Genomic DNA, 12,605 nt, shown 5'->3' on the forward strand with positions numbered 1-12,605 from the left:
GGGCAGACTCGGGAGCAGTGCACGCTCTGAGCAACCTGTATGTTCAGTATCCACATGTGGGAAGATCAGTTAAGTGACATTGTCAATACATGTTTCCAAAGCTCATTAGAGCTGTTATAACGTCGGCAAATGTCACTTTAACAACAAAACATTCGTCTAGTAGAGACCAAAGTATTTTGAAAGCATCAAATAAAAAATTTCACTTTTATTGCTACTTTCAACCAGCCAAGAAAACAAAAAATCAGTTAAACAATTAACAATGAAAAATGTATTAAGTATAAGAGTGGCAAGTGACTTAAAAAACAGCTATAACTTTTGGAATAATTAACACTGTGATACCTATATGCAATTATCATTTGTGCATTTTTTATGAACATCTAAACACACATTTTTGAAAAATATATGAAAAAAAATTTTTAAAAGGCTACTTGACAAGCTCTAAAAAAATTAATTCAGAGGTTAGATAAGAACAGTCTTACCCTAGAAATCAAAACTTTAGGGCCTATTCCAGAAGTAATTTTATTTTCATGTGTAGTATGTTGACTTGTTAAATGGTAAGTTGTGACCAAAACTAAGAGAATACTATGTGTATGTTGATGACCACCCCTCCACCTAAAAAAGAAAAGAGATTGGGGTTTTGTGATCCCCATAGTCACTTTCTTATTTATACTGGATTTTGCGGTAAAATGTGTTTTTCTCCAAGAAAATTCTTATTCCCGTCAAGAATGTGATATTGGGGCACGTGGGTGGTTCAGTCACTTAAGCATCCGACTTCGGCTCAGGTCATGATCTCATGGCTCGTGGGTTCAAGCCCCGCGTCGGGCTCTGTGCTGGCAACTCAGAGCCTGGAGCCTGCTTCAGATTCTGTGTCTCCTTCTGTTTGTCCCACCCCCACTCATGCTCTGTCTCTCTCAAAAATAAACATTAAAAAAAAAAATTAAAAAAAAAAAAAGAATGTGATAACATTGTAAAAAGATGTCTTCCAATGTCATTTGTTATAATTTCTTCTCACTTTTTCTTCATCTTCAAAACATTTTTTGAGCTTATCAAATTTTAGTAAAAAGTTTTACATCTAGAGAAAATATATTAGCTAGGGAATGTAATTTCTAACATGCTTTTGAAGGCTCTTTCACTATCTTATAGATATCACTGGGAAACACTTATTAAATGTAACAAACACAAGATGTCTCTCATCTGATGTTAAATTTTGAATATTCCATTTATATCAAGACATGGAAAATCCACCATACTTACTTTTCTATAACGGTGTTGGCTGCACAATCATGGCCAAGATTTTCTATGTAGGTCTGCACATCCTGAATAAGTCTTCCCATAAAAAATATTTGACAAAGAACAGGTTTTAGACAGGAAAATATTAAAACCCCAAATTTAAAGTTAACTAATACTTTATATCTGTCTAATTGAAAGCCTCAAAGTAGGGGCACCTGGGTGGCTCTGTCAGTTGAGCATCTGACTCTTGATTTTAGCTCAGGTCATGAGCTCACGGTTCATGAGTTCGAGCCCCACATCAGGCTCCATGTTGACAGTGTGGAGCCTGCTTGAGATATTCTCTCTCTCTCTCTCTCTCTCTCTCTCTGCCCCTCCCCCTCTCTCACTCTCTGAAAATAAACTTAAAAAATAAATAAAATAAAAATTTGAAATCCTCAAGATAAAGACATAATCCTACTCAAGTAGGTACTTAATAGAAATGAAGACAGGTTGAAAATGGTGCCTTTTACCTTTGATCACGCCTAAACACAGTTCCAAATATACAGGCCTCAAGGACAAGTTCGCTGTAATTTTTAGCAGTTGATAAAGACACTTGGGACACATTTGAAGCAGAAACTATCCAAGATTTGCAGCAATAACTTATCAGTGTATTGAAGACTCCAGTTTTTATAGCAGACATTTCAATTATCTTGTACATAATCTGGAATGAAATACAATGGTCATTTTATTCTTTGACCCATTTAGGTTAAAAAAAAAAAGTGTTGCTAAAACAACTTGTTTGATGGCTTCCAAGGACAGTTTCAACCTAACCACAGAGGATAAAAAGTTAAAAATTCTTTATCGTTAAAAGTTTTGCAAGATGATTGATAATCACAGAATGCTTATTTTTCATTCCTCGGTAATAAAACTAAATGCAATTTCACTGATAGTGATATTCTCCCCAGACTCTCCAAAAGAAAAAACTGCCCAAAGTAATAGAATGGAAGGGAGAAAAATCTCTCACCCTTTATATTTTCAGTTTCCTTTGCATTTTGTCACCGCCTCCCTCCCTTCTCTGAGGCAGCAAAGACCCTGGTCTCTAGGTGTGTGCTGTGGGACAGGCAAGGACAGAGAGGCAGTGCAGGGACAGCAGCGTCATAAAAGGACTTCATTTTCCATTTCCCCCCTGGATAACAAGGTCTACACGAGTTCCTAGACATGACGTCCTTCCACCACGATACGTCCCCTACCGTGTATCAGTGGTTGGAAACGCCAATGCCTTCAGGAACCAGGAAGACCTTTTGATTACGGTTATATTCAGAGACTTGTTCCTTTATACAAGAAAAGCAACAGCATAAATGTGGTGACAGAGGGCACCTGCCGTCTGCCATTGGTCTCCAGGATGGTCAAGGACTGGTTGTGGAGAAATGCAAGGGGCGTGCCCTATCTGGACGGGCAGCTCCTAGGAGTGGCCAGGTCATCCAATTCTCCAGCATTCCAAGAGAAGGGAAACAGACTTTCATGCAAATTGCCTAATTCTTAAAAGTTGGCAACTAATTAAAAAAACTTTTTAAGCATTATATGAATCAAAGTAAGTTTCTGTGGCACGTGTGGTTCACAGGCTACCCTTTTGCACATCTCTTCCATTTAACAGGTTCTGTTCTTACTCATGACACTGAAGAAGGTTCAAAATACATACTGACTGAATGAATACATAACAGCAAATCTAATACGTAATCACAAACAGAACTCTCTTCTTCCTCACGTGCTACAGGTCACACAAATTAAAAAAACAAAAAGTTACCTCCTTTTAACCTAAAGTAGTCAAATTCATAGAAACAAAGTAGAACGGTGGTTGCCGGGGGAGGGAGAGAAGGGGAGCTGTTTAATGAGTACAGAGTTCCAGTTCAAGTTCAAAAAGTTCTGGAGACCTGTTCCAACATGACCATACTTAACTCTACTGAACTCGAAAAATGTAAGAAGGTACATTTTACATTATGCATTTTTACCCCAATGTAAAAAAAGTTACCTCTTTTATTTTGAAGTATGCCTGGCCCTTGATTTTTGCAGCAGTGGTAAGAACTTTGGTATCAAAAACAAATTGAACAAAAGCTTTTAAATTAGACCAGAATATCAGCTGAGTGTTGCTTAAAGCAGATATAATTTTCCAAGCCATGTCAAAGGACTCCACACAGAGTGATTCAGAGGAGGTCAAAAGCTGGTAGGAAAAAAAAAAAGAAAGAAAGAAAAAAAAGAAATACGTAATTATCTCTTAATTTCAGAAACTGATCTCTGTTCTGTAGTTATTCTTCACTTCAGGTCTCACTTTCTCTCACCTTGGGAACCAAAATTTTCATGCAGTGGAACACAGGCAGGACCTGATCCGAAGGCAGGACCGTGAGGGCTTCGAGAGCGGCCTGCAGGGTCCTTACTGGCATTTGGACGGCAGGTAGGATGGGTTCCAGAACTTCACCCTCTGAGGTTGGTATCAGGGTGTGATATTTCTTCAGCAAGAAAGAGAGGCAGACCCACTGATCATGGAGATATTGTGCAACTATTTTCCCCCATCCTTGGGAAGACGAGGATTCTTCGCAAAGACTGAAACAAAAGATCAAGTCACTGCCCCAGGCCTCCGCCAGTCTGTGTCGGCCTCTCCTGCATGTAGTGAACTATCCTCACGGGGGGGAGAAATTCAACAGTCATTATTAAATAGCCCGTCTACCGAAAAGCAAGGGAACCACATAAACCTCAGTTTTCTAACTCTGAAGGTGGGTGTTTTCATTCACTTTAAGGGGATTCACCGAGAACGGCGTGCAGTCGGGTCAGTGGGTTTCCGGTAACAGAGACGAGTAACGCGAGAACACGGGCTCAGCCTGAACGCAGCCTCATCTCCGAATCCCCATCCCCGATAAATAAGGTTGGGCCATCGCTCATTATCTCAATGACTAAAAACAAAACTGAAACTGTAAACGGGAGCAGAAAGACGCCCTTCGTGTAGCAGCTGTCCTCCAGGGTGCACACGCCTACCTGCTCTCCTCCTCTGCGTGGGGCTTCTGCAGCGTGTGATTGAGCGGGAGAGCGGAGAGGCACCTCTCCGTGGGCCCAGCCTCCAGAGAGCCGAGCTGCACTTCCGGCGTCCGGTCGGTGGCCTCACACACCGTGGCCAAGGCAGCCATGCTAATGACCCTCTGGACCTGCGTGCCCAGCGTGGGCTCCTGAGGGGGAAACGGAACAATCTTATTTCACGTAGGCCAGTCCCACCCAGGCAGGACCCGAGAGCCCAGCCTACGGACGCCTCACACCCTCCCGTCCCCCTCCCGGCGACCGCCCATCAGTGAGAACAAGAGGGAACCCGACACCGCCCGTCACGTTCGTTCGCTTCGCCACTTCGGTACGGATGGGCGGTGAACAAATGTAAGGGGGCAATAAAAATTCAACAGTTCCGACTAGGAAGACAACTGGATCGCTTCGATTTGGGGGGTGGGTCCCTGGAAGCAGTCCCGTGACGGATGAGCCGCACACAGAGCCCGCGAGTATACGTGAAGCAGCACTTCTCCATCTTTTTCCTACCCACGTACGCATTCGGACACATTTCTACGGGGGAGTCTCGCTTTCACTGTCTGGCTGGAGTGTGTGAAGGGAAACAAGGCTCCAGGCGTACATGCAAATAATTCCTCCGCTCAGCTGTTAGCTGCCTCGGGAGAGGGGACACGGCACAGCGACCAGGAGCTACTCATGAACCACGGGGAAGAGGTCTGAATCCCGGCTCTGAACTCAATACCGGCCTGCCTGTGGACACGGCACACCTTAGCTTTCTCACCTGTAAAATGGGGACAATAATAGAATCCACCCTTCAGTGTTACTGTGACGGTTAAACAGATGGGAGGATTTCACGGGTAGCGCTTGATGCTCTACGGGCAGGAGCGCAAAGGAAGGAAACCAACACGGCCTGGCGTCGTACTGAGACGGGAAACCCATTACCACCACCACAGAAGCCAGGAGTGCAGGCCAGAACCCAACACACGGAAAACAGCTGCATCGAGAGTCTGAAAGAGGGCTCCCCAATACTACCAGCCTGAGAGGACCTCTCTGCTACTCATTCCGTTCCTCCCCCCCCAACCCCCCGTAAAATAAATCCACTATCTCTACGGATAAATTGTGCGTAGTGACACTGTCACCACAAGAAGTAAAATTCAGTGTTACTTTTACTCAGTATGGTCCCTGTTAACCTTAACATAGTTCAGTGAATTACTAAAACAAGCCACCTTTTAAGAATCACTGTGATAGGGTTCATGATTTTGGTCTACATTCAAAGCTCACAAAGTCCTCTCACGGCGCGAATGCATTAATACATACCGGACAAGATGTGGAAGTACTAATCAGGCTTCCTTATCATTTTCTTTCGGGACAGTTCTTAAAAACAACTTTAAAAACTACATTATTAAAGCAATCATGTACATTCTCTGTTTTAATTAGCAGCCTGGACTTTCCGTGTGCCAGACGCTGTTCAAAAGTCTTAGCATGTATGAGCTCACTTTAACTCTCATGATCAACTCTGTAACCCTCATTTTGCAGTGGTGGTAAATGAGGCACAGAGACGTTAAGTAACTTCCTCAAGGTCACACAGCTAGCAAGGTTAAACACAGGATCCACATCTAGGAAGTCTAACCCCAAAGCCTGTGCTCATAACCACTACGCCTTTTTATGCCATGGTTTTTTTTTTTTTTTTGTATGAAATTTATTGTCAAATTGGTCTCCATACAACACTCAGTGCTCATCCCAACAGGTGCCCACAAACCCATCACCCACCCACCCCTCCCTCCCACCTCCCATAAACCCTGTTTGTTCTCAGTTTTTAGGAGTCTCTTATGTTTTGGCTCCCTCCCTCTCTAACCATTTTTTTTCTTCCCCTCCCCCATGGTCTTCTGTTAAGTTTCTCAGGATCCACATAGGAATGAAAACATATGGAATCTGTCCTCTGTATGACTTATTTCACTTAGCATCACACTCTCCAGTTCCATCCACGTTGCTACAAAAGGCCATATTTCATTCTTTCTCATTGCCACGTAGTACTCCATTGTGTATATAAACCACAATTTCTGTATCCATTCATCCGTTGATGGACATTTAGGCTCTTTCCATCATTTGGCTATTGTTGAAAATGCTGCTATAAACATTGGGGTACAAGTGTCCCTATGCATCAGCACTCGTGTATCCCTTGGGTAAATTCCTAGCAGTGCTATTGCTGGGTCATAGGGTAGGTCTATTCTTAATTTTTTGAGGAACCTCCACACTGTTTTCCAGAGCAGCTGCACCAGTTTGCATTCCCACCAAGAGTACAAGAGGGTTCCCGTTTCTCCACATCCTCTCCAGCATCTTAGTCTCCTGTTTTGTTCATTTTAGCCACTCTGACTGGCGTGAGGGGATATCTGAGTGTGGTTTTGATTTGTATTTCCCTGATGAGGAGTGACATCGAGCATCTTTTAATGTGCCTGTTGGCCATCCGGATGTCTTCTTTAGAGAAGTGTCTATTCATGTTTTCTGCCCATTTCTTCACTGGGTTATTTGTTTTTCAGGTGTGGAGTTTGGTGAGCTCTTTATAGACTTTGGATACTAGCCCTTTGTCCAATATGTCATTTGCAAATATCGTTTCCCATTCTGTTGGTTGCCTTTTAGTTTTGTTGATTGTTTCCTTTGCTGTGCAGAAGCTTTTTATCTTCATGAGGTCCCAAAAGTTCATTTTGGCTTTTAATTCCCTTGCCTTTGGGGATGTGTCAAGTAAGAAATTGCTGCGGCTGAGGTCAGACAGGTTTTTTCCTGCTTTGTCCTCTAGGGTTTTGATGGTTTCCTGTCTCACATTTAGATCCTTTATCCATTTTGAATTTATTTTTGTGCATGATGTAAGAAAGTGGTCTAGTTTCATCCTTCTGCATATTGCTGTCCAGTTCTCCCAGCACCATTTGTTAAAGAGACTGTCTTTTTTCCATTGGATGTTCTTTCCTGCTTTGTCAAAGATTAGTTGGCCATACGTTTGTGGGTCTAGTTCTGGGGTTTCTATTCTATTCCATTGGTCTATGTGTCTGTTTTTGTGCCAATATCATGCTGTCTTGATGGTTACAGCTTTGTAGTAGAGGCTAAAAGTCTGGGATTGTGATGCCTCCTGCTTTGGTCTTCTTCTTTAAAATTACTTTGGCTATTCGGGGCCTTTTGTGGTTCCATATGAATTTTAGGATTGCTTGTTCTAGCTTCGAGAAGAATGCTGGTGCAATTTTGATTGGGATTGCACTGAATGTGTAGATAGCTTTGGGTAGCATTGACATTTTTAACAATATTTATTCTTCCAACCCGTGAGCACAGAATGTTTTTCCGTTTCTTTATATCTTCTTCAATTTCCCTCATAAGCTTTCTATAGTTTTCAGCATACAGATCTTTTACATCTTTGGTCAGCTTTATTCCTAGGTATTTTATGATTCTTGGTGCAATTGTGAATGGGATCAGTTTCTTTATTTGTCTTTCTGTTGCTTCATTATTAGTGTATAAGAATGCAACTGATTTCTGTACATTGATTTTGTATCCTGTGACTTTGCTGAATTCATGTATCAGTTCTGGCAGACTTTTGGTGGAGTCTATCGGATTTTCCATGTATAATATCATGTCATCTGCAAAAAGTGAAAGCTTAACTTCATCTTTGCCAATTTTGATGCCTTTGATTTCCTTTTGTTGTCTGATTGCTGATGCTAGAACCTTCAACACTATGTTAAACAACAGCGGTGAGAGTGGACATCCCTGTCGTGTTCCTGATCTCAGGGAGCAAGCTCTCAGGTTTTCCCCATTGAGGATGATATTAGCTGTGGGCTTTTCATAATGCCTACTTATGATGTTTAAGTATGTTCCTTCTATCCCGACTTTCTTGAGGGTTTTCATTAAGAAACGATGCTGAATTTTGTCAAATGCTTTTTCTGCATCGATTGACAGGATCATATGGTTCTTATCTTTTCTTTTATTAATGTGATGTATCACACTGATTGATTTGCAAATGTTGAACCAGCCCTGCAGCCCAAGAATGAATCCCACTTGATCATGGTGAATGATTCTTTTTATACGCTTTTGAATTCGATTTGCTAGTATCTTATTGAGAATTTTTGCATCCATATTCATCAGGGATATTGGCCAGGGATATTCTCTTTTTTTACTGGGTCTCTGGTTTAGGAATCAAAATAATGCTGGCTTCATAGAATAAGTCTGGAAGTTTTCCTTCCCTTTCTACTTTTTGGAATAGCTTGAGAAGGATAGGTATTATCTCTGCTTTAAATGTCTGGTAGAAGTCCCCTGGGAAGCCATCTGGTCCTGGACTGATAAGAATACGGTAATTGCAGGGGACTTTAATACTCCGCTTACAACATTGGATAGATCATCTAGACACAGGATCAATAAAGAAACAAGGGCCCTGAATGATACACTGGATCAGATGCACTTGATAGATATATTCAGAACTCTGCATCACAAAGCAACAGAATATACTTTCTTCTCGAGTGCACATGGAACCTTCTCCAAGATAGATCACATACTGGGTCACAAAACAGCCCTTCATAAGTATATAAGAATTGAGATCATACCATGCATACTTTCAGACCACAATGCAATGAAGCTTGAAATCAACCACAAGAAAAAGTCTGGAAAACCTCCAAAAGCATGGAGGTTAAAGAACACCCTACTAAAGAATGAATGGGTCAACCAGGCAATTAGAGAAGAAATTAAAAAATATATGGAAACAAATGAAAATGAAAATACAACAATCCAAATGCTTTGGGATGCAGCGAAGGCAGTCCTGAGAGGAAAATACATTGCAATCCAGGCCTATCTCAAGATACAAGAAAAATCCTAAATACAAAATCTAACAGCACACCTAAAGGAAACAGAAACAGGACAGCAAAGACACCCCAAACCCAGCAGAAGAAGAGAAATAATAAAGATCAGAGCAGAAATAAACAATATAGAATCTAAAAAACTGTAGAGCAGATCAATGAAACCAAGAGTTGGTTTTTTGTAAAAATAAACAAAATTGATAAGCCTCTAGCCAGGCTTCTCAAAAAGAAAAGGGAGATGACCCAAATAGATAAAATCATGAATGAAAATGGGATTATTATAACCAATCCCTCAGAAATACAAGCAATTATCAGGGGATACTATGAAAAATTATATGCCAACAAACTAGACCACCTGGAAGAAATGGACAAATTCCTAAACACCCACACACTTCCAAAACTCAAACAGGAAGAAATAGAAAGCTTGAACAGACCCATAACCAGTGAAGAAATTGAATCAGTTTTATGCCATGTTTAAGAAAAACTTATAGGTACTAAAATCTAGAGGAAAATACACATACACATAAGTTATTCCCAAAACAAGAAAGACAAATACTACAATGGAGGCATAAAGAATAGGTAAATAAATGAGTCACTGACCCAAGTTGGGCCCTATAAGGACCGAGCAGATTACTGACAAGCATTGTCAGTGGAAGGAGCGGACAGAAAGCCTAGATGGGGAAGGATGTGGCATGTGCTTGTCGTCCGTGAAGCTCTACGAGGTGGCCTAGCGTGACTACAGCAAAATGGTACTGGTTGGGGGAGGAGTAGAGGGGGAACAGTGTAAGACCAGGGCAGACAATGGGGTCGAGAGGCAAGGATGGGGGATGCTGGATGTGTTAGTACACGTTATATGTCATATATCAGATATTATGTATATGTCACATCCCATATATTGTATACATTGAGACACATTAACGTGTCCCTTACTGGTTGGTATGGAGGCAAAGACTCAGTGCAAATCCACAATCTGTATCTAAATGGTCTTTTTTTTTAATTTTTTTTTTTTAACGTTTATTTATTTTTCAGACAGAGAGAGACACAGCATGAATGGGGGAGGGGCAGAGAGAGAGGGAAACACAGAATCGGAAGCAGGCTCCAGGCTCTGAGCCATCAGCCCAGAGCCCGACGTGGGGCTCGAACCCGCGGACCGCGAGATCGTGACCTGAGCCGAAGTCGGACGCTTAACCGACTGAGCCACCCAGGCGCCCCTCTAAATGGTCTTAAGACTGAAGTCACCACGCCTTTGTTATATACCTAATATTAGGACAGGAGTCCCAGTCTTCATCAAATATTATGAACAAAGGATACTATGTTAAAGTTAAATTTCAGCAGACACTTTTCATGTCAGAATACTGTATGATAATCAAATACGTATTCTACATACGCCTCATTCAACCGAACTATACACCCTGAATCAAGGATTACCTGTCCATGGTCCATCTCTTGAAGATGCCGAATGGATGCATTTTTCAAAGGAGAAATAACTCTCCAAATGGGGTTGCCTCGTTTCCACCCAACCTTCGAATGGAGATTTATAAGCTCGGTTAATACCGTCAGGTATAAATGGCAACGGTCCAGATCGGAAACCTAAGACAGACAACAAAACACGTTAACACGCGGGGCTCGTGGTTTTCATCAACCTGTGAGAGTTCAGACAGAAAATAAATTACCTTATTTAAACGCAGTAAAACAAGATACTAATAAGAGAAAACAAGCCGTCTCCTCCAAGAGGCCCTCCATAATCTCCCCGAGCAGAGCTGAAGACTTCCTTCCCTGTGCTGACACAGCGACTGCACTCAACGCAACTGCAGCACACGTCACCATTTACTCCTCTTGCTGGCGCTCTGATCACGAGACCCTGGAAGGCAGAGACTGTGTCCTGCCAACTCTTGCGTCCCAGGGCCAACACGTCATAAATAATGACAACTAGAACAAGGAAACTGCCTTTGTTTCAGGCAGATTGCGACACTCTGTTCTTACTAGGAAGGCTGCGGTCCCACCTCCCTAAGACGATGACTGAGTTTCAGAGAGGACACACGGCTCACCCAGCATCTCAGGGCTGGTGTGTAGGAGAGGTGGAACTGAACGCCTTGTATCCGAGACTCGTAGACACGTGCTTCAGTCCAGCTCTACCACCCACCGGCCCCGTGATCTAACCTCCGCAGGCCTGATCCCTCATCCACAAAATGCGGAGGGTAACGTCCACCCGTCACGGGGGTTCTGAAACAACTGGAAGTATGCTAAGTGGAGGAGCCCCGAATGGCGGGCCTGATGATTACTACCGTGCTCTTTACGGATGATATCCTCGGAGGCCTTCCACCACACCAGGAAGCACAGAATTCATCCATTTAATCAGTTTTTACTGAGCAACCACCACATGTGAGGCACTCCAAGGGCCGGGCCCCCGGGCAGACAGGAAGGAACAGCTGCAGGAGCTGGTGGAGACCGGACACTGGGGTGAGACTGAGGGACAGAGTGCCAGGGAGGATTCTTAGAAACTGGCCGGATGGTGGTACATTCACTGAGAAGGGAATGGTGAGGGCTTCAGTTCTGAATGGCTTAAGTGTGACAGATGCAACTGGGCCATCAAAGAGCTCTAGGCTGACGGGGCGGTAGGCTGGGGAAAGCAGCTGGCGGTGAAGACGGAGAGGTAGGGTCCCTGGCACCACCAAAGCTGGGGGTGCAGCCTAGAGGGCCTCCCTCAACAGAGGAGACTGAGAAAATAAGGGCCCGGGCCACCCTTACAAAAGCGCCGACGTTCGGGGTGCCGGGGTGGCTCAGTGGGTTGAGCGTCCGACTTCAGCTCAGGTCATGATCTCATGGTTCACAGGTTCAAGCCCTGTGTCGGGCTCTGTGCTGACAGCTCAGAGCCTGGAGCCTGCTTCGGATTCTGTGTGTGTGTGTGTGTGTCTCTCTCTGCCCCTCCCCCACTCGTGCTCTCTCTCGTCTCGCTCTCTCTCAAAACAAAACAGAACAAAACAAAAAACGCTAAAAGTGCTGACGTTCAAGTCTACGTAGTAGAGAACAGACGTTCAAACAGAAGTGGGGGAGATGGCAGAGCGATGGGGCCACAACCAGGACAGGAAGGTGTCACAGACGCTGAGGACGCCTGGTGTTTCCAGGGGGGAGTGGTTGATGTGTCCAGCAGGGCTGAGGAGTCAAGGAAACTGGGACTTGAAAAGCACCCATTTGGTTTATGACAACTTTAGAGACAGCTGTTTCCGTGTGACAGAAGAGGCAGAAATCAGAGAACAGAGTGGCAGGTCGTGTTTATAAACAAGCTGACGAAGAGAGGAAAACTGAAGGGACCGTGGAATTGAGAGGGTCTTTAAGATGAGGGGCTCTTAAGTTGTTTCAGTGCTCATGAAAAAAAAAATCCAAGAGACAAGGAGAGGCTGAAAATACGAGAGAGAGAGAGAGAGAGAGAGAGAGACAGAGACAGAGAGACAGAGAGAGGAGGGAGGGAGGGGAGAGAGCGAGAGGGAGGGAGGGAGAGAGGGACGAGAGAGAGAGAGAGAGAGAGAGAGA

At 43.5% G+C, this 12,605-nt stretch overlaps 1 protein-coding gene across 5 annotated transcripts in view; it reads right to left on the bottom strand.

Moving 5' to 3' along the window:
- TARBP1 (TAR (HIV-1) RNA binding protein 1) overlaps nucleotides 1-12,605 on the bottom strand; it is a 90,779-nt gene that overhangs the window by 38,505 nt on the left and 39,669 nt on the right. For 4 of the 5 annotated variants that reach the window (XR_008425028.1, XM_053910196.1, XM_053910195.1 and 1 more), the window contains 6 exons: nucleotides 10,503-10,664; nucleotides 4,237-4,424; nucleotides 3,546-3,807; nucleotides 3,239-3,427; nucleotides 1,740-1,930; nucleotides 1,255-1,326 (listed from right to left, as the gene is read on the bottom strand). Coding sequence is in view for 4 of the 5 variants with exons in the window: in XM_053910196.1 (XP_053766171.1) it covers nucleotides 1,255-1,326; nucleotides 1,740-1,930; nucleotides 3,239-3,427; nucleotides 3,546-3,807; nucleotides 4,237-4,424; nucleotides 10,503-10,664 (1,064 nt within the window). In the remaining variant the exon portion in view is untranslated. The remainder of the gene's footprint in view (nucleotides 1-1,254; nucleotides 1,327-1,739; nucleotides 1,931-3,238; nucleotides 3,428-3,545; nucleotides 3,808-4,236; nucleotides 4,425-10,502; nucleotides 10,665-12,605) is intronic. The other variant, XM_053910197.1, reaches the window with a different exon arrangement.

Source organism: Panthera pardus, unplaced genomic scaffold (assembly GCF_024362965.1).
Source record: "Panthera pardus isolate Hobbes unplaced genomic scaffold, ASM2436296v1 HiC_scaffold_22, whole genome shotgun sequence".
NCBI lineage: Eukaryota > Metazoa > Chordata > Mammalia > Carnivora > Felidae > Panthera > Panthera pardus.